We start from the raw sequence: 22,734 nt of genomic DNA, 5'->3' as shown, positions 1-22,734 counted from the left end.
GCAGTGTCAACCCCCAAATCCAGCAATCCAGTATAAAGTGCAGAAGTGCCCAGCTGGCCCTTATCTTCTATGTAAAAACTAGAAGAGTGCACACTTCAATCCTTCTGAGCAGAGGAGGGCACTGCTGGCCCCCAGTCACTAAACTGGAGAATTATGCTGTGATGTAATGTCATTATGCACTGAGTAGTGAAATGCAATGTTAGCCCCTGTTGTATGAAGTGCAGTATAACCTGGGCAATCTCACATGCCACTCCTCTACTTCTCAAACCTTCTGAGCAGAGAAGCGCACTGCTGCCCCCTAGTGTGTAAATTGGAAAACTACACTGCTGTACCTAACAGAATTACACTACTGTGTAAATGACAGAATTGCAGTGTCAACTGGTGTTGCTGCAAAAAGTGCAGAAGGGCTCAGCCTCTAAAGTCCAATTGGGGCTGGGTGGTCTCGTGGCCTTGGAACCCCTGCAGATTTTTTTTTTTTCTCTAGTCCCTGGAGTTTTTTTTTGTCCTCCTGGCCATTTGACCTTACTTTTTTGTTACTTAGTATTGCCTAATCTTATTTTTATATTTTTCTTTTTTTCTTTCTTCATCTTATAAAGCACTTTGAGCGACATCATTTTGTATGAAAATGTGATATAGAAATAAATGTTGTTGTTGTAAAGAAATACACTGCTGACCACCTAAAGCTACTGTCTGTTGTGTTTCCTGGAGAAGTGCACTTCTTGCTGCCGCTGCACTACTGCTGTTTAAGTTGTAGAATTGCATTGCTGTTCTTTCTTATATTGCAGTGAGCAGTAACATACACTGCTGTTCTTCTATACTAATTAAAGGCAAAGCCCTCACTGACTGACTGACTGACTGACTGTCTCACTCATCACTAATTCTCCCAACTTCCCATGTAGGTGGAAGGCTGGATTTTGGCAGGCTCATTCCTTACAGCTTACTTACAAAAGTTAGACGGGTTTCATTTTGAAATTCTACGCGTAACGGTCATAACTGGAACCTACTTGCGTCCATAGCCTGCAGCTCGGTCGCCATGTGAGGCAGAGTTGCATCCCTCATCATCACGCCTCCCACGTAATTGAGTACCTGCCCATATAAGGTAAATATTCAAGGGTGAAGGACTGTGCTTATGCAAACGAAGATGAGATGGTCAGGGAGACACGCTGCCGCTAAATATTCGCTGGTGAAGGACTGTGCTTATGCAAACGAAGATGAGATGGTCAGGGAGACACGCTGCCGCTAAATATTCGCATGTGAAGGACTGTGCTTTGCATATTCATAAGTGCAGCTACTGCTGAAACCCTCTGATGCTGAACAAGCCTTTGTAGACATATCAATAGGAAAGCAAGGCATAAAGCTTAAGTTTAAATTACGTTCATAGACGCGCTGCCGCTAAATAACCGCAAGCAAATCCACAACTTAATACCGGGAATGCCTGTTAAACATCTTAGATTCACGAGTACCGATTTGGGTAGTGATCACTTCGATGAATGAAACCTGTTCAAAAAACGTATTACACAATTGAGAAGGCAGCAAAAGAATATGAAGCGAGAGACGCATACAAACATATTCATAAGTGCAGCTACTGCGGGAACAAAGCACGGTGTAAACCTAAAGTTTAAATTAATTTCATAGACACGCTGCCGCTGGCGTTTGTCATGCCTACGACGAATATGATATTTGCGAGATACAACTTTAATGAGAAGTTGCAGGGTATAAACGAGATTTTTGATCACTTTGTAACAGAGTTAAAATTGCTGTAACGGAGTTAAAATTGCTGGTGAAGGACTGTGCTTATGCAAACGAAGGGGAAAGCAGGGTGTAAAGCTTAACTTTAAATTAGGTTCATAGACTCGCTTGCGCTGGCGTTTGTCATGCCTAAGACGAATACGATATTCGCGAGATACAAGTTTAATGAGAGGACGTGGGGTATAAACGAGACTTTTGATCACTTTGAGTGGAGTTAAAATTGCCGGTGAAGGATGGTGCTTATGCAAGCGAAGATGAGATGGTCAGAGATAGAATATTGTTTGGCACAAACTCAGCAAAAGTGCGAGAGAAACTTTTAAGTGCCGGGTCTGAGCTAACATTAAATAAAGCCGTGAACATCGCGAGATCGCATGAGATAGCACAAGCACAGCTGAGAAGCTTTGATGCATGTACTCCAAGCGGCTCATGTGAACTGACTTTGCAGGACTGGGAAAGTTATCTTTACAACGGTTGACAAACACGGAATATAACTTGAACACAACACATCCTCCAAATATAAACCTGATTGAAAGAAATAATGATAATCAAATCCTTGATGACAACAACACTCATAACACTCACAAAACAATTACATTGACAATCATGTCACGTTCTTTTTAAAATGTTTCCTTTTCTTTTTCATAACTTCTTTAACACACTACTTCTCCGTTGCAAAGCGCGGGTATTTTGCTAGTGTTATATAAAGTGCATCAGTGCTCAGCTGACCCCTAATATTGCTGTCTACATGACCAAGAGAGTCTCGTGTGTCACTTTTGTCCTGTCAAGATGTGCACTGCGGACCCTGCCATTTAAATCACACAATTGTGTTGTTGTCTTGACTTGTTACTAGCAGTGAAGTACACAGCTGTTCTCTGCTCTGTAAATAGCAGAATTGCAGTGAAAATTCCCATTCCCACTCCCACCCCTCTGGCTTTGTAAAGCATAAAAGTGCTCAGCTAGCCCTTATCTCTTTTGTAAAAACTATAGAATTGTATTTCTCATTCTACCTGAGCAGAGTGGGGCACTGCAGCCCACTGCATATAAATTGCATAACTACACTGTTGTGCTGTGCTGTATTAGGTAGTGATGTACACTGCTGCCCCCTGTTGTGTGAAGTGCAACAGGTACTGTCTACTGTTTAACCTAGAGAATCGCACATCTCACTCTTCTGCTTCTGATGAGCACATTTCTGCTTCCTGTCATGTAACTCAGAAAACTACATCATCTTGTGTTGTAATTTGTACTGAAGTACACTGCTTTTTATTATGTAAAGCACTTTGAGCTACTGTTTGTATGAAAATGTGCTATATAAATAAATGTTGTTGTTGTTGCTTTGTTAAGTGTTAGAACTGCGGTGTAAAATGATTGTTTTTTCCAATGCTGTGTAATGTGTGGACGTGTTCTGGTAGCCGTTACTGTCGATGTCATTTGTATAAAAACTACCGAAGTTGACTTTACATTCCTTCTGTGTAGTGGAGAGCAGTGCTGCCCCCTGGTGTTTAAACTGGAGAAGTGCACTGCTGTGTTGTGTTGACCAGTGTAGCTCTCTGCTGCCCCCTGCACTTACAGAAGAGAAGTGCTTAGCAGACTCCTGCTGGTGCTGTCTGCACTATTTCTACTGTATGAACATCATACCTTTATGGCGCTTTTCCACTGCATAGTACGGCACGACACGGTTCAGTTCAGCTCAGTTTTGGGGGGTTTTCCACTGGGACCAGTACCTGGTCCTTTTTTTAGTACCACCTCAGCCGAGGTTCCAAGCGCCGAACCGTTACCAAAACGTGGACGTGTAAACTGCTGGTCACTGATTGGCCGGAGAAAATCGTCATTACTGCGTCACTGGCTATTCTTTTCTTTTAAGGTACACACACGCGGAAGTTTGTGTCCCGTCTCTCCATCGCTGGACGCAGTTTGTTGCATAAGTGGATGAATGTTTCTTCAGACATTCGAAAGTTCTTCAGCCACTGAGTGTTTGTAAAACCGGGAACAATCACATCCCACCACTCTGAAGCACGATTAAATGTCCAAACAGATGGTCTGTTGCGGCGACTTTTTTGCAAAATGTGGAAGATCTGTAATATACAGAATCAGCATTTTAATGTTACACTGGCAGTTAAGTTCATTTTATGCTTTGCAACAGTGATAAAAGTTAGCTAGTGATGTGCTTTTTTTTAGATGCTTACCCTTGCGTGTCGTCGAGCTAAAGTGTTGTCGTTGTCTGCGTGTTGTTGTAAAAGTTCCACGGTGTCACGGCACTAGAGGTGGCGCAACTCTTACCGACACATGAATAATCCCGCCCACTCTAAAGCGGTACTAAACTGCAGTCGAAACGCAAACCGAGCCAAACTGAGCCGAACCAAGGTGAGCTGTACTGAACCGTGCTGTGCCGTACTATGCAGTGGAAAAGCACCTTTAGCTACCTCTAGCAGTTGAGCTACTTAACTGTGTGCTGTCTACGCCATAGCCCAGAGGAGTGCACTGCTGGCCTCGTCTTTGTTGAGATGGCTACTGCTAGCTCCTTCTTAATAAATTTGCATATGTGCTGCCCCATAATACTTTTGAATCTTTAAGTATACTGTTATCTATTCAAATTTTATCTGTAGATTTTTTATTTTTATACTGTATTGAGGATTACCTGTGTTCTGTTCTGTGTATTATCTTTTACAGACCCCCTTTTTTGGATGCCCATTGCCCACCCAACCTACCTGGAAAGGGGTCTTTCTTTGAACTGCCTTTCCCAAGGTTTCTTCCATTTTTTTTCCCTACAAGGGTTTTTTGGGAGTTTTTCCCTTGTCTTCTTAGAGAATCAAGGCTTGGGGGGCTTTCAAGAGGCAGGGCCTGTTAAAGCCCATTGCAGCACTTCTTGTGTAATTTTGGGCAATACAAAAATAAATTGTATTGTATTGTATTACTAGCAAAGACCAGAAATGCTTAGCTGACTCTTATTAATGCCTCCAATCTGTATAACATGGAGAAGAATTGCTTTACTAGCTACTTCAGCCGTAGCAGCAACAACCACTGCACCAAAATGTTGGTCTAGAAAAAATTATTTAAATATAAATATAAATGCAAATGTCCCACAATTTGAATAATTTGTATATTCCTTCAGAATCTGTAAGGAAACCTTTGCAACATGTTTTAGCGTCTGGTGTTAATTTAATTTCTGCTGTCTTTTTCCTCCTTTTACCTCCTGCAGGTGATCGCCGCCATATTTTGGGCTCCATTGTTCAAAGCGAGTGCAGTTATCTGGAATCCCTGAAGCGCCTCCTGCAGGTAAGTTTTCCCATCTTGTTGATCTGGAGCAGCCACAATATCCAGCATTAGAATGACTATGCAAGTTTTCCCAGTTTAACAGTTTTTTTTTTTTTAAATAAATTAATAAAATATGTTCTTCCTATCTTGTAAGACCGTGGTGGGCCAGTGAGAGTGAGCATATGCTAGTGGCAGTACATGTCTAGTTAGGATTATGTGACTTTCTTTTTTTTTTCTGTCCTTTTCCAGGAATACCAGAAGCCTCTGATGGAAGCTGAGCCCCGAATCCTTGGGCCCAAGAAGGTCCGTCTGGTGTTTTTTCGCGTGAAGGAGATCCTGCAGTGCCATTCCATGTTTCAGATTGCCCTTTCATCCCGTGTGGCCGAGTGGGATGTGAGTGAGAAGATTGGGGACCTGTTTGTGGCCTCGGTGAGTCATAAAGAGACTTTGGGCCAAGTTAGAGAGTCCTGTTGCGTAAGGAGGAGAGAATACACTCACTTGGTAAATGTGTGATGGTGCTGGGGCTAAAACTGTGAGTCTCCTGATTTTGTGTCCTTTAGCCACTGCCCCACATCTCCTCCTTCTTTAAAGGGTGTTACCGTGTTTCCCCGAAAATAAGACCTACTCTGAAAATGAGCCATAGCATGATTTTCAAGCCCTACCCCAAAAATAAGCTCTAGTCAAGAGCGTCAGCTGAAAAGTAAGGCACCTAAGGCCAGGTTTATACTTCACGCGGTGTGACGCATGTGCCTGAAACATCCATTGAATTCCGAGGACACCTTGCCACAATATCTCTGAAAAGGATGTTTAATGATTACATCCATCAATTCGGGGATGCACCCATTCCAGCAAGCATCGGGTGTGAGACAGAAACAAAATCCCTGGATGGGGTATCAGCTCATCGCAAGGTGAACACAAGCACTCACATACACTGGCGTCATTGTAGCTTCACCAAAATCCCCAAACCTTCATGTGATGGGATGGAAAACTGAGCACAGTGTGGAAGCCCACCAGGAAAACATGCAAACTCCAGGCAGGGAACACCAGCGATGTGACTCCCTGTGAGACAGCAGCACTACCGCTCTGCCAGCGTGCCACCCCTATGTGTAACTATTACCAGTATTCATTATTTAAACAAAGTTGATTTATCTGTAAAATGTAACATACATATTTTTAATGCATTTGATCATGAAAATGATATCAGGTATAAATCTAAGAATTCTAAATGTGCAGAGAACTGGAATATTATAAATTTAATGTGTTCTGTGCGGCGATCTATTGCTGCTTGCCACTGCTGTCAGGTCAGGAGGAAGCCCCAGAAGTGCCTAATTGATTAACAACTGTGTCGGTTTTTAGATGACATTCATGATGGTCTACTTTAATGATAAAGTAAACTACGAGATTAAAGTGGACATTTTGAGTTTAAAGCCAAAATTTCCACTTTAATCACAAAACGGACATTGTCATTATGGCCTAATTTATTTTTTTTTTCTCTGTGGCACAAATACGCCGCCGTACATTCTGATGGTATTGTGAAGGAGGAAAAAAAAAAAAGACGGCACAGAAGATGGCATGTGAGACTTTTAAAATATATCTTGTCATTACTTTGGGGAATATGTGACACTTGAATATAAAAGCAACATGAATACATTCATATGCTGGCATTTTGCTTGACCACATCAAGCCATTCATCAGACATTGAAGCACGCACATCGATCCTGGAGGATCCTAAAAGCAGCTGGAGTAGCAAGAAATTCAAGCTGGAATTCTGGGTTTGAATGTGGAGAGTTATCACGATATTCCAGAAGATGACGTGACTGTGTTTGGATAAATGTATATTGTTGCACATGAATAAATATAAGATATCCCCTGAAATTAAGCCCTAGTGCATCTTTTGAAGCAAAAATTAATATAAGACCCGGTCATATTTTCGAGGAAACACGGTAGAAGAACATTTTGATTACTAGGGGGCTTCGGCAGCCACTTCACGTCTCTGCTGCTCGCGTATGTGGATTTCACTTTCACCAAACAACAAATCTTTTAATTCTCGCGGATAGGCCTCTTCATTGAGAAGAAACACTACTTTTCCCTGATGGCAACACAAATTTGGCGATCTACAAGTCTCTGACTTAAAGTTTAAAGTCAAACAATACCTACATACTTCTGTCATATGACCTATGTCCTCTTTTCGCGAGATCCCAAGTAATAATTTCCATTTGTTAGTGCTAACGCGATCTTTACTCTCATTGTTGTAAGAGCTGAGAGCACATGAATTGTGTCTGACAATAGCATTCACACGAATGAGAAGTGATTGTACCGTGTGCGTGGTTGTAAATGTTTGAGAGGAGGGCAGGACCTTTCAAAATCTCTTTGCAAAAAGTCTTGTCTCACTGGACTTGAAATGATCTCCCGCGGGACTTGAAATTATCTCCGAGAATGTCTGGTCACAACATTTCCTTTTATAATAGAAAGATATGGCTGAGCTGGGATTTTATCCTACTGGATATGGTCTATGTCGTTGCATAGTCTATTGCCCGGGACCCCTGAAGACTTCCATATCAAATGAAAGTTTGTCAGCCAGCTTGCTTCAGGGTAGACTCTTTGGTTAAATGGACAGTGGGATCAGAATCCAGTGGCATGCCCATTAGCTTATTAGCTCAGTCGCACTCCATTGGTGCTTTCCGTGTTCCTAATCTGGTTTCCTCAACTGCTTTTGAACTCTGTGCTTGAAGATCTTGTAACATCAAAGTAGCTCATGTACTATTCCTGTTTCTCCTAATCTCAGTTGACTTGGCGAAGGTGCTGCTCTTAAACAGCTATGTGATTTACCCAATGTGTTTTTTGTTGTCTTCCTTATCCACAGTTCTCCAAGTCCATGGTCCTTGATGTATACAGCGACTATGTCAACAATTTCACTAATGCCATGGCTGTTATAAAGAAAGCCTGCATGACTAAGCCAGCATTCCTGGAGTTCCTTAAGGTACACAGATTTGAAGGGGTGAGAACAATAAAGGAAGCTCAACACCCCTTTAACTTAACTGCTTCTTATCTTCTATGCCCCACAGAAGAAACAGGCAGCCAGTACCGACCGCATCACACTGTATGGCCTGATGGTGAAGCCCATCCAGAGGTTTCCTCAGTTCATTCTTCTGCTGCAGGTAAGAAAAGGAGAACTCACTTAGTGTGCCATCTCCCCAGTTCTTTGGCTGTGTCTGACACAGTATCATGGGATTGAAAAGTTTTAAACTGGAGTTGAGAATTCCAGTAGATGCTAATTTGGTATAATTCTGATTCTTAGAACAGTTACTTAACACAGTACTTCTTCTGATGCACTGATCATCAGCAATGTTATCTGGAATTATCGGGTGTTTTGGGTGTTTCAGCATCATTTACACTCACCTGGCCTCCAACTTGCTAAGATTATACAGCTCATGGCTGAAAATGTCATGCAGTGTGTGACATGACTTTAATGGTGACACAGGCCTCTGTGTTTTTCGCTCCATGCAGAGTCCCTTCATTTGACGATGCCACACACTTCTGTCTTGGCTACATCAAGCGGTAGAAAATGAAAAAGGGAACATGGTTAAAAGTTGACAATCCACTGATAGTAAACTAGGTGGTCATGGAAATATTCTTTACCTGTAGTCATTTTCCTGGTCAAGGTCACTTCAGTAGATAAGAATTAGATGAAGATCGTTTTGCTCATTTTCCTTTTTGGGACAATTAAACCCGTATCTATCATCAGCTTAATAGATGTTAGTCAAATTTATAGCTCTTGTGGCAAATGCCGTCTTTAGCAGAAAGGAGAAGAATGATATGAGTCATGAAGCTTGACCTTGGTCCACCCTCCCATTCTGTGAGAATGTCACCTCTCATGATATCAGCGTTTTCTCTCCTGTTACCCAGATGCACTTTTCTGAGTTCCTCTCCGCTGTACCTCACTCATTTTCTGTTTGGCTTTATGCAGCCCCTGGTTTGGCTGTACAGCTTCCAAGTATAATGCCAGTTTCATTGTTAATATGTCTTCTGTTCCCCCCAGGACATGCTGAAGAACACACCAAGGGGACATCTGGACAGACTACCTCTGCAGCTTGCTCTCACAGAGCTTGAGAGTCTGGCTGAGAAGCTGAATGAGCAGAAACGTGTGGCAGACCAGATTGCTGAACTGCAGCTCCTGGCCAAAAGTGGTGGGGACCGCACCGTCAGTAAGGTAAAGCCTGTCCTTCTCTTCATTCCTTCTTTTAGTCCACTCCTAATCTTGCCTTCAGAAAGTTTTTTTTTTTTTTCATTTTATTAAATTGCAGAATTGTGCTAAAATCATTTAAGTTCATTTTTCCTCATCAAGCAACACTCAGTACCCCAGAGTGACAATGTGAAAACAGGAATTTAGAAATTTCTGCAAAAAAAAAACAAAAAAAACTGCCTTATCATATTGACACAAATATTCCGACGTTTTCTTCAATACTTCGTTGTAGCACCTCAGACATTGATTCCAGTATTCTTGGGTCAGACGTGACAAGCTTCACACACCTGGATTTTGGGATTTTCTGCCATTCGTCTCTGTAGATCCTCTCAGGGTCTGTCAGGCTAGATGGGGGACTGTTGGTGGACGGCTAGTTTCAGGTCTCCCTAGAGATGTCTGATTGGGTTCATGTCTGGGTCCTCACTCAAGAACATTAACAAAGTTGTCCTTAAGTCACTCCTGTGTTGTCTTTGCTTTGTGCTGAGAGTCATTGTCCTGTTAGAAGGTGAGCCTTCATCCCCGAGCAGGTTTTCATTAAGGATATTTCTGTCCGTTGCACTGTCTCAACCCTAACTGGCTAATAAATGGCCCAACAGCATGATGCTGCCACCGCCATGTAGTAATCTGCTGTCCGTTTTTTCGGCTTATGCGGGCGACCCACAGGGGTTCAATTTTAAAGACATAGATGCTCGGGGTGTGGCGTGAACACGCTGGATAGATGCGTGAGGTAGGCGGGGTGGCAGATTGGCTGGACAATCTTGCCAGTTATATTTAAGGAGTTACCGGCCTACAGGGGTCGTCAGTGGACCTAAAGGTGAGGTAGGAGTAAACACTGCTGAGCTATTGGAGTAGCAGTTGTGATTTTGACAGCTTTGTAAATATTCATTTGTATATAGAGTTATATATCTCCTAGTGATCATTTTGGTGGAGGTATGTATACTTATTTGGTGCTGGGATCATTTTGATTTTGGGTTTGGTGCGATTGTTTTTGTATATACACACACGCTTGTTTTTGTTCTTGTGCATTTTTTTTCTTTCCTGTTGGAGGAGCTTCTTGAGCCACAGATAAAAGAAGACAACCTTCATTATTGGAGTGTGTGTGTAGTTTTTGTAGAATGCACTGTTTTTGTAAATACACAAATATTTTTTCTCAAAGCCCACCTGACACTACTGCATTTTTTCGTCGTACAGCACTTTTGTAAATTCACCCTTCAATTTTTGGCTGTCTCTCATCTCTCCACTGATCCTGTTCGGTTCATAAACTATCAGCTGTCCAGAGTGTAGGCTGGGGCCACTTCCCACTACACGGGATATCACATGCCAGGTTTCCCCATTGGAGTGGTATTGTGCAGGTGATGAGTTCTGCCCGGTTTCGTCTCATCAGAAGAGAGTTGTTTTGTTGCCTATTTGCAAGCTCCAAATGGGGCTATCATGTGCTGTGTGGCCACTCTGCTATAAACCCCCATTAGTGGAGTGTTGCAGGGGTGGTTTCCTTCTGAAAGTTTCTCCCATCTCCACACAGATTCCTCGAAGCTCAGACAGATGCACCACTGGGTTCTTGGTCACCTCTTGGTTCACCTTGATTGCTCAGTTTGGCCAGCCAGCTCCAGGACGAGTTGTGGCTGTGCCAAAGTTCTTCCTTTTAAGTATTATGGAGGCCACTGTGCTCTTGAGAACTTTTGGTGGTGCAGAAATGTTTTTCTAGCCTTCCCCAGATCTGTGCCTCGACACTGTCCTCCCTCGAAGCACAGCAGGCAGTTCCTTCAATCCCACGGCTTGGTTTTTGTTCTCCTGTAGGAGCTTCTATACACAGGTGTATGCTTTTCCTGATCGCATCCAATGAATGGAGTTTAATTTAATACATTTGCAAAATATCCGAAAATTCTTTTTTTGCTTTGTCATTCTGTGGTACTGAGTGTTGTTTTAAAAAATGAATTTAAAAATGATTTTAACATAAGGCTGTAGACATAACAAAATGTGGACAAAAGGGGTCTGAATGCTTTCTAAAGGCACGGTAACTTTTCCTTTTTTAATCTCTAAGGACTTCAGTTGAAGTCGCACACTTGTTCCTGTCCTCTAGTTTTGCATTTGATCTACCACTCCAACCCTTGCCCTTCTTTTCCTTTATTCCTCAGTCCAGCTTTTCCCTTGTTTTCCATTTATTCTATTGATTCCACTTGTCCTTTACTTTTTCTTTTTCCTCTGTGCCTTCTACTATTAGGTTGACATTCACTTCTCATTCTGTCTGCTGCTTTACACCTCATTTCCCTTTACCTCTCAATATTGATTCCACAATCATTAGCTCATATTTTTCATTTCTAATGCCAGATTTTGTTATGCTTCATCTCTCCTCTCACCCAATATTTGTCTGCACTCACTATGAACGTTGCCTCATTACATATAACACCGATTTGTCCCTTTACTCCTTTTCTAGTATTGCCTATGTTTCTTTCTCTTCTCTCCGTTCTTCCCATGCGTCTTTCTCCTGACCCTGTGTTCCATTTACAACTCTGTCCCTAATCCATCTCTTCCTTTTATTTCTCAATACAGTTTTTCCCTGTTTCTTTTTCTAGTTTCCCTTTACTTTATTTATTCCACTTGTCCTTTCATCTTTACTTTTCGTCCATTCCTTTTAAAATTACAATGCTTGTAGCTGCTGGTGAGTAAGGCAGGATCAGGCATGGGTCAGACGCATGCTGAAAGAAATCTCTCAGTCTAAAAGTTCATTTTAAAAGATGTAGTGAAAATTCAAAGCAAATAGTTCATACAAGAATAAAGAAAGGTTGTTACACGAATAAAAGGCAGAAAACTGGAAAAAATGTCTTCTCTGAACTTAGCTTTTCTTATCAAACTTTAATTGTTTCTACACTTAAAGATGCTTTACTTTGCCTTCAGTTCGCTCTAAATGTACTGCACTGCACGTTCAGTGGAGCACGTTGTATTTCATACTATTTAGGCATATTAAGGCATAGTTTAAAACCGTGTGCCCTCCATGCCTCACAGGTAGGTCACTTACTGAGGCTAATCTATGATCAGAGAGGCTAGAAATAGTTAGAACATACCAATTCAATTCAGCCTGTGGGGGTTATGAGAACCTCCCGTAAACTATGCACTAATATATAGGCAAGTGTTTAATATAACTTAAATCACTAGCAAATGGCTCTTACATTGCTTACTTACTTCTCTTCTTTGTCTGTTTACTTACACCTAATTTCCTTTTACCTCTCACTATGAATTTCACAATTTGCTTTATGCATTCTTTTTTTTTTATTTATAATGTCAGATTTGGCTTTGCTTCATCCTTCCTTTCCCTTTATATTTGTCTGCACTCACATTTTCATGACACATGACCCCAGTTTTCCCTGTGCTCCTCCTTTAGTATTGCCCTTTTTCCTTTTTTCTTGTCTAAGTTCTCCCCTGAAATCATGCATTCTGCATTCCATCTACAACTCTTGTCCTTGCCCATCCTTTCCTCCTCTCTCTTGATCCCACAAATCATTGTCCATTGTGACTAAGTCATTCCATTCATTTACCCCTCGTCCTTTTTTCCATCATTCACTTTTTTCTCCCTGATTGTTTTTTTTTACCCTACTTAACTCCTCGGTTATCTTTTCCTTGACTCCATGGCTTTTGTCTTTTAATGCCCAGCATACTTTTCCTTGATTTTTTTTTTTTTCTCCTTCAGCCGCTTCTGATCATTTGATGTGAGAAAACGTCAAACAGATAAACACTTTGATTTGGTTGCTTCGATAGTACAGTGTACCAAATACCAAAATAATAAAGAGTGTTGAAACTCTTAAGTGCTGCCTATTTTCTGCTTTTGTTAATTTGTTGCTTACAGACAAATGAGCTAAAGCACTTCTTTCCCGATTTTATTATTCACAATATTAAAGAACATCTCCAGCTGTTTCTAGATCTGCTTGCACTATGTCTGTCAAGGGGTCAATAGAAATGTATAGTGGTAGAGAATTCTGCCGTTCTTAAGCAAGGAAGTGTGTTTTATCCGGTAGAGGGCACTCTTACCTCACAAATCGCTGAATGAATGAGAACATCCTGATGTGCTGAATGGACGACAGAGGTGATTGTAGCAGAAAACAGTGCAGTAAAGGGTGGAATAAGGACCTGTTCTCCATGAGTTGTACTGAAACTGGTGGTATTGTCAAAATTAAAGCTGAGACTGATTTATGTCCGTCTTTATTTATCATATCCGATTTTCATTAGGTCAGAAGTGTAAAATACACCAAGTTGAATGTCCGTTTACATAGCCTAGAAGATTACAGACATTAATGTGATGATTTTTAGAAGCCTCTGATTAGCCAGTTGTCTTCATTGAGTTAATGAGGAGTATCTACAGTATCTGTGGAACCACCTCTTTCAACCTTCACAAACATATGCAGTTTTTAATATCTGGAAAAAATTTGGAATTAACTTGCTTAGAGATCTTTATATAGACAACGTCTTTGCATCCTATGAACAATTACATTCCAAATTTAACATTCCAGCTGCACATTTCTTTCACTATCTTCAAATCAGGAACTTTGTTAAACAGAACCTTCCAGATTTTCCTCATCTTGCACCCTCATCCATGCTGGAAAAAATATTGCTCAATCTCAAGGACTTAGACTCCATCTCTACAATATATAAAATCATTTTACAATCCCTCCCTTTCAAAGATCCAAGAGGACAATGGGAAAAAGATCTCTCAATTAATATATCAGAAAAGGAGTGGAAAGTAGCAATGCAGAGAATTCACTCGAGCTCCATATGCGCAAAGCATACAATTATACAACTCAAAATTATATATCGAGCACATCTGTCTCGACTAAAACTCTCCAAAATGTTCCCAGGGCATGATCCAACCTGCGAACATTGCAACCAAGCCCCAGCCTCAGTGGGTCACATGTTCTGGGCCTGCACCAAATTAACATTATTCTGGACAAAAATTTTTAATTACCTCTCAGACAGCCTTGGACTCACAATCCCTCCTAACCCATTAACAGCTGTGTTTGGGGTTCTTCCAGATGAGTTTAAAGTGGAGAAAGACAAACAAATTGTGATTGCACTCACTACACTGTTGGCACACAGACTTATTCTGATAAACTGGAAGAACCCAAACTCTCCTCTTTTAAATCAGTGGGAAACTGATGTGTTATATTATTTAAAATTGGAAAAAATCAAATACTCCGTTAGAGGATCTGTACAGACTTTTTTCAAAACATGGCAGGATCTAATCAATAATATTTAAAAATAAGTTCATAAAGCACAGAGAATTTATTAATGCACATGCACATCGGTGAAGAAGTGCAACTGTGTTTCTATTGAAGGGCCTATTTTTAGGCCAGGGCTTTGTTGCATTTGGGAAAGTCCAAGCAATTTAGGCAAGACAAAAAAAACGTGGACCTCCACTAGTCTGATTCATCCTCAGGAGCAATTTCCAAACAACTGGAGATACCACAAGCTTCTGTGCAAATACAAATGTCTAGGGACCTCACAGACACTGCATTGTTCAGGAAGGAGGCACAAATTAACTGCCAGGAATGAACAAACATTTCTACAAAAGGTTCAACTGGACCAGAGAGGATAACAAAAGAACTGGTGAAACAATTGGTGGCATAAAGTACCACAATATAAGCATTCTTCATTAAGAGAGTCCTTCAGGACTATGGCCTTAAACAGCTTTCATGCATGGAAGAAGCCCTTACTCCATAACTGACATATAAGTGTGTGAAGATGATCGCCAGGACAAAGACTTGGCTGTTTGGTGAAGTGTTCTGTGGTCAGATGAAACAAAAATTGAACTCTTTGGCCATAATGCTCATCTGTGTTTTGAGGATGAGGAGTGAGGCTTTTCAACCAAAGAGCACTGTCTCAACGGTGAAGCATGGGAGTGGCAGCATCATATTGTGTTGGTGCTGTGGGAGTTGATTTGTACTGCTAAATATGACTTTCACTCTTTGATTATATATTATTTTGAATAAGTTTTGTCCTTGTTAGCTGTTAGCTTTTGCCTTTAGCACTGTTATAAAGCATTTTAATTAAAGCGTCTTGATTTGTGACCTATTCCTGCTGCTACTTTAGCACAAGAACAAGTATGGATAAAAGAACCAGTATAATCGAGTGTAGAAGAAACATGACTCCAGGGGTCCTGTATCAGTAACTAGCAAGGACATGAGAAATGAAACAAATTGCGCACTTCTGCAATTGAAGAGTGTATTTAAGAAGTGTTAGCCCCATCTGTAAGTCAGTAATCTCTTTACATGTACTGAGTAACTCCATATATGTGCCAATAAAGGAATTCTTCGCTTCCTGAACTGGCTTCATGATTTAACTTTGGTGCTTTTTTGGGGCACTTCAGAAAATAAATGGCATAATGAGGAAGGAGAATGATGTAGAAAGTATCGAGAAGCAGCACCTCAAGACATCGACCAGAAAGTTAAAACTTTGTTGAAAATGTATCTTCCGCCAGGACAGTGAAGTTAAGAATACCTTCAAAGCTGTAACAAAATGGCTTGAAGACAAAAAGATGAATGTATTGGAGAGGCCATCACGAAGCACTGACCCAAATCCAATAGAAAATTTGTGGAATGAACAGAAAAAACGTGGCCTATCAAGGAGGTACACTAACCTAACTGGCTTAAAAGCACTTCTCTCAGCAGGAATGGTCACCAATTCCAGCCATGTACTGTGAGAAACTTGTGGAAGGTTATCACAAATGTTTGACTTAACCCAGGAATTGTGTGGAGCTGTGAAACATGGAGTTTGAAAGTCTTTAGCTTAGGTGGATGAAACGTTTAACCTCAACTGTATCTGACATCACTAATGTGACGCACAACGGGGTTCAATCCCCAGTCAGAATATTTTATAGTATATTGTTTGCAGGCTCTTCTCTAGTTTGTGTGACTTTATTTACTCAGGATTTACGCCTGCCTTCTAAGTTTGGCAGATTTTAGTAGGTTACAACTCCAGAATTGCCCTGTGTGCTCTGTAATTAGATAGTATCCAGTAGTGGTTCCTACCTTACACTGAAAGCTGACAAAAAAGGCAGAGAATAGTTGGAGAGGAATGTAAATGTAAACACAGCATTACATTATACACACAGGGCTGACTCAATAATACAGTAGGTTCATATGGTCGTTATGGTTGCTTGTACCAAGAGTGAAATTGTTATTTGCATGTGCTAATCAACATGCAACACATCACCACTATATGTGACACATGGTTCTGGAATATTGTAAAACTTTTTTGAATGGGTTTTTTTTCCCTAAATACTCAGGCTTCCTACCACAACCTAAACAACAAACATGCTGATTAAGGTAAAGGGGTGTCCATATCTTAGCATATATATATATATATATATATATATATATATATATATATATATATATATATATTGTAAAAGGCTATATAGCACCCGACCCGGCACAGACTTACGCAGAGGCACGTGTCAAACAAACAGGCTTTTATTAGTTTTCTTCAGCTGGAGGCACGTCTTCCCCGTACTCCCCCCCCAGCCACAACACAGTCTCAAAAGCACAAAACACAGCTCAAACAACCCTTCCTGGCACCACCACTCCTCCCAGGCAACCTCATCCTCTTCCTCCCGATTCTGGCCTTGAATGAAGGGAGGCTGACCCGTTTTATAGCCCACCCGTAAGTGTTCCAGGTGCTTGACCAGCTGGCCCTGATTGCACCTCTGGGTGGGGCTGATAACTTGTCCAACCGGGTTGTTGGCTCTCGGCAGCACCCCTTAGCGGCCACCCCATCACCCAACCAGGCTGTGGAGGACTCCATGTCCCATAGAGCCACGTGGGAGATGGGGAAACGAATAACGGCCGGGGAGGCTGCCACCAAGCGTCCCGGGGGAGGTATTGAGCTGTCCATGGTGGCTCCCCCGGAACATATGCAGCAGGGGCGTCCCAGCCGGGCATAGGACCTGGCTGTCCATCACAATATATATTATAATTTTATACTGTGTGTGTGTGTATATACACATACATACAGTGGAACCTTGAGATACGAGTTTAATTAACGAGTCTGCTGAGCGTCATGTGATCATAACTGAGCTGATGGTTCTTCTCTCTCATGCGCGTCTGTCTCTCCTTATCTCTCTCGCTCGCGCACGCGTCTCTCTCTCTTTCTCTCCTTATCTCTCTCGCTCCCGCGCGCCTCTCTCTCTCTCTCTCTCTCCTTATCTCTCTCGCTCGCTCGCGCGCACGCCTTTCTCTCTCTCTCTCTCTCCCCTCTTGAGGGCAATTGTCTCCTATTCTACGTCTGCATGTTCGCGATATTTTTGGATACGCTTATATGGCGAACTGCTACAGCGAAACAATGAAATCAAAAGCGCACAAACGCGTAGATCCTCACGCTATGGGAGAACAAGGAACACTGAGTGAGCTGACAGGCTGGCAGCGTCAGCTTGGGTGAATCCCCGAGTTGAGGCGGATCGGGAAACGCCTCACGCATACCCACAGCCTGGCTCGTGGCTTTCGCGAGCCAATGCTCGTATTTAGATCCAAATTTTTCGCTCATACTTTCCTCTTATCTTGAATTTCTCATATACAGAGGTGATCGTATCTCGAGGTTCCATTATATATATTTTTATTTTATATATATATATATATATATATATATATATATATATATATATATATATACGTCAACACGTGGAAGAGTGTGTGTGTGTGTGTGTCTGTCTGTCTGTCTGTCCGACCCTGAAGTGCAAGGCTACAGCATGAAGGTCAAAGAAAGCGACTCTGTCACAAAAGAGAAACTCACTTAGCCGCTAATACACAAGCGAGGTGAGCACATCGGCAAAACGAAACCTCAGAGGGGAACTCGGTTAGCCACACATAGACAATGGAGGTGAGAACATCGGCAAAACGAAACATTTGAGGAAAGAGAACCTCGCTTAGCCGCTAACACGCAACCAATACGATTGTTTGATTGATTGAAGTGCCAGAATCCATGGTTCTAGGATCCCGGGCTTTTTACAGTACTGGCTTACACAGCTAGTATATACAGTATATATATATATATCTATACTAATAAAACGCAAAGCACTCACTCACTCACTCACTCACTCATCACTAATTCTCCAACTTCCTGTGTAGGTAGAAGGCTGAAATTTGGCAGGCTCATTCCTTACAGCTTACTTACAAAAGTTGGGCAGGTTTCATTTCGAAATTCTACGCCTAATGGTCATAACTGGAAGGTATTTTTCTCCATTAACTGTAATGGAGTTGAGCTGGAAGGGCGGAGTTTAGTGTGACATCATCACGCCTCCCCGTAATCACGTGAACTGATTGTCAGCGCAGTGCGTAGAAAACCAGGAAGACCTGCAAAAAGCGCTTAAGAAAACATGCATTATATAATTGAGAACGCAGCGAAAAACAATAAGAAGCGAGCGAGTGACATATACTACCATATTCATGAGTGTTGCTGCCTCGGAAAGAAAGCAAGGTGTAAACCTACACTTTAAATTAAGTTCATAGACAGGCTACGCTGGCGTTTCACATGCCCACAGGTAATGCGGGATACAAGTTTAATGAGAGGACGCAGGATATAAACGAGAGTTTTGATCACTTTATAACTAAGTTAAAATTGTAGGTGAAGGGGTGTGCTTATGCAAATTCCGAGAGACTGTGTTTGTGGGGGATTGACAGTTAAGGCGGGTGGGGGAGTCACGTCATCATCTCCCCTCCCATTCATCTCATTTCGGTCTGAGCTGAGCTCCGCGGCTAATGCCGTCTTCCGAAGCAACTTTGTCAGACTGCCACCAAATACTCACAGAAAAATCCACAAGTTAATATACACGCTGTCTCTATAGAGTTTCTCCACACTGAATCCTCCAGGCACTACTTACAAAAGGTTACATTGACAATCGTGTTACGTTATTTTTAAAATCTTTCCTTTTCTTAGCACAAGCACAGCTGAGAAGCTTCGATGCATGTGCTCCATAACGCGTTAAAAATAATGCATTTAATCACACTTTGCATTACAAGCAAAGGGAGCTTTTGTAAATGCATGATTTCCTGGCACTGTACACTGATTACATTGATCAGCGCATCCCGATTCATTTTACCCTCGCACCACCTTAGTTTGAGAAGAAGTCTGAAAAATATGAGGTTAACACAGAAAAACATCACCAATTCAAGCTTTATGAATAATCGATTCGCCATCAATAATTGTTTTGGTAAAGCCATCCTCCTTCCATTTTATAATTTTTCCGCCAATAGCCATGATTAAATGAGCGGTAAATAAAGTAAGAGCAAAGCGAGGGTGACTTATTTAGGCAGGCATATATATGACAGCAACACTCATGACAATGTCAATCATGTTACGTTATTATTAAAATGTTTCCTTTTCTTTTTCATTACTTCTTTAACACACTACTTCTCCGCTGCGAGGCGCGGGATTTTGCTATATATATAATATATGAATGACCTCCAAAGAGCGCTGAGACTTTTGATATCATGAACGTGTCTGCAAAAACTGTGGTCTCCTGCCCAGCAAAAGTCGAGCAGCCAGCGCACACGCATAGCTGTGCCGGCCTTTGAGATGCTGACTGCGCTTCTGCCTTAAGTCAAAGTGAGCACTTTTAATTTTTTTCATCCTCCCCCGGCGCTATAGCCCAGACAAGTGCAAACACGGGACCCCTTTTCTACACCACGGAAAAATAATATTAAGGCGATTCACACTTTCTTTTGCACGTATACGATTATGAGGTCCTCACCTCGGATTATGAAAACACGCACACGAGTAGAGGACTGACAGTGCCATCACAGCTGATTAATGGCGGGGACGTCTCACCAGTCTACACAAGGCGATCATAACGTCAGCGAACACATCTCTCTATACTATATAAAAGAAAAAGGCAACTTTCCTTTCTTTACACCTTTTTCCTTTTATCCCAAACCAAAGCCTTTCTCTCTTAACACTGCAGAGGACACAAAACTAATTTTCTTTAAATGCGGTAAGGCACATTACCAGAGGCACAAATTTGAGCGTTCACATAGAAAATGTAATTTCTATACCACAGCCGTCGTGTAGCGCCTTTCAAAAGGGATCTACTACCGAGAGATGATCCATATACATTTTAGCTGCTGTTAGTTACTTACCTGTTGTGTTACACAGTCTTTAAAATGTAGTTTACCTGAAACCACTCCAGTAGTGCTCAATGTACCTGTACTTCTTAAAAGCGTTAATGTTTTACTGTTTAATAACTTATAGACTATATTTTATTATTTTTCCCTTGCACTCAGTGACCAAAGCTATACACACACATATAGACACATACAAACATACACACAAGTATATGTATGTGTATATATATGTATGTATGTGTATATATATATATATATATATATATATATATATATATATATATATATATATAAACACACACACTATCTACATTATATATACATACACACACATACATACATACACACATATATATAATTTGTGTGTGTGTATGTATGTATGTATGTATGTGTATATATATATGTATGTATGTATATATATATATATATATATATATATATGTGTATATATATATATGTGTATATATATATATGTGTATATATGTGTTTGTGTGTGTGTATATATATATATATGACAGCAGCAATCCAAGCTGTGAGAAAACACTAAAAAGGAGGCGTGTCAGGCGTTGTGGTACATTTTCTGATGCAGCTAGGCGAAAAAACTTTGCGCTGCCGCCAAATACACAAAACAATTACTTTGACAATCATGTTACATTATTTTTAAAATGTTTCCTTTTCTTTTTCATAACTTCTTTAACACATGATATCGCTGCGAAGCGCAGGTATTTTGCTATATATATATATATCACAGCGACACTCATAACAGTGACAAAACAATTACATTGACAATCATGCTACGTTATTTTCAAAATGTTTCCTTTTCTTTCTCTTTCCTTCTTTAACACACTACTTCTCCGCTGCCAAGCGCGGGTATATTATATAGATATATAGATATATAGATATATAGATATATAGATATATAGATATATATATATATATAGATAGATAGATATGAGAATAACACTCATATCAATGACAAAACAATTACATTAACAATCAAGTTACGTTGTTTTTCAAATTTTTCCTTTTCTTTTTCGAACCTTCTTTAACACACTACTTCTCCGCTGAAGCCTGGTATTCTCTAGTATATATATATATATATATATATATATATATATATATATATATATATATATATATATATATATATATATAAATGAATGAATGTGTGTGTATGAGAGAGAGAGTAGGCCAGGCAATGGAATGGCACCCAGTCTAGATCTGTTTTCTGCTTTGCGTCCAGTGCTCCTGGGTTTTAGGTGGGTTTCAAAATATTATGTTCATTTTCCAACAAACTTTGTCTTGCATCTCGTTTTAAATGATGTGTCTAACTTTTCTTTTATCTTTGTCTTTTCTTCCAGCTGCTTAGCTCAGGCCAGCGTCAACTTATTTTGTGCGAAACACTCATCGAGATGGTTTATGGTGAACGCGGGCAGGTCCTGAAATCGAAGGAGCGCAAAGTGTTTCTCTTGAATGACACCCTCATTTGTGCCAACATCAACATGAAGTTAGTGCATCCTTCTTTCTCCTTTCTTGAACTTCTTGTTATTCCCTGGCAGTGCAAGTTGGCGTTGTGTGTGTGTGCGTTTATGTGTGCGTGAGTACATGTGTGAGTATACTCAATGATGTACTTTCACTGCTTGCCATGGTTGGCCTACTTTGTGCCTAATGTTATGATAATCGACTTCTATTTATTTTTTAGGAATAATCTTTGGGGTTTGGGATGCAAGGAATTTGACTTTAGGCTGTTGAGAAAATTGAATATTTTTAACATCATGCCGCAACACTTTTTTTGTTTTTCTGTGGGCACCGCAATTTTGAGTCTTTTGCATTATTCAGTGCCATAGTCATTTTCCCAGAATTCTCTAGGACTCGTACCACTTCTGACATCATCAGGGCGCTGGTTTAAAGTTCCAGGGTATCAGAGTCTGCGGATATACTTTCACATTTGTATTTTATTAAAGATTCTTTTCTTTATGACTTGCCAGTTTTCAAATTGTTGCTGTCATTCCTGACTATTGACTTTTTTGATTTATGGCCTAAACTTGACCAAAGATAGGTTTGATTTTCAGCTCTGATGTTTGTTTACTTGCTGTCTGTGTCTCCCAGTCATTTTCGTAAAAATTTTACTGTCTCTACCTCTAAGATAGTACAATTAATGCTGCAGGCTATGCTGGTTCACTCAACCAAAGCTAATAGGAAGTTAGGTTAAGTATCATGACATATGAAGTGTAAGTCAAGGGAGGTTATGCTTAAGCTATGTAGTGCACTAGTGAGGCCTCACCTGGCATACTGTGCACAGTTTTGGTCTCCATATTAGAAAAAAAGTCATGGCCGCACTAGCAAAAGTCCAGAGAAGAGTAACTAGGCTGATTCCAGAACTAAGAG

At 40.8% G+C, this 22,734-nt stretch overlaps 1 protein-coding gene across 1 annotated transcript in view; it reads left to right on the top strand.

Annotated features, from left to right (window-relative positions):
- arhgef10lb (Rho guanine nucleotide exchange factor (GEF) 10-like b) overlaps window positions 1–22,734 on the top strand; it is a 281,719-nt gene that overhangs the window by 144,674 nt on the left and 114,311 nt on the right. Inside the window, exons 11-16 of the mRNA XM_039755432.1 lie at window positions 4,950–5,022; window positions 5,251–5,430; window positions 7,865–7,981; window positions 8,067–8,159; window positions 9,041–9,211; window positions 21,708–21,853. Of these exons, the coding sequence (XP_039611366.1) occupies window positions 4,950–5,022; window positions 5,251–5,430; window positions 7,865–7,981; window positions 8,067–8,159; window positions 9,041–9,211; window positions 21,708–21,853 (780 nt within the window). The remainder of the gene's footprint in view (window positions 1–4,949; window positions 5,023–5,250; window positions 5,431–7,864; window positions 7,982–8,066; window positions 8,160–9,040; window positions 9,212–21,707; window positions 21,854–22,734) is intronic.

This window comes from Polypterus senegalus, chromosome 6, assembly GCF_016835505.1.
Source record: "Polypterus senegalus isolate Bchr_013 chromosome 6, ASM1683550v1, whole genome shotgun sequence".
NCBI classification, from domain to species: Eukaryota; Metazoa; Chordata; class Cladistia; order Polypteriformes; family Polypteridae; genus Polypterus; species Polypterus senegalus.
Note: the sequence above shows the minus strand (reverse complement) of the source record. Positions and strands in the feature narration are given on the sequence as shown.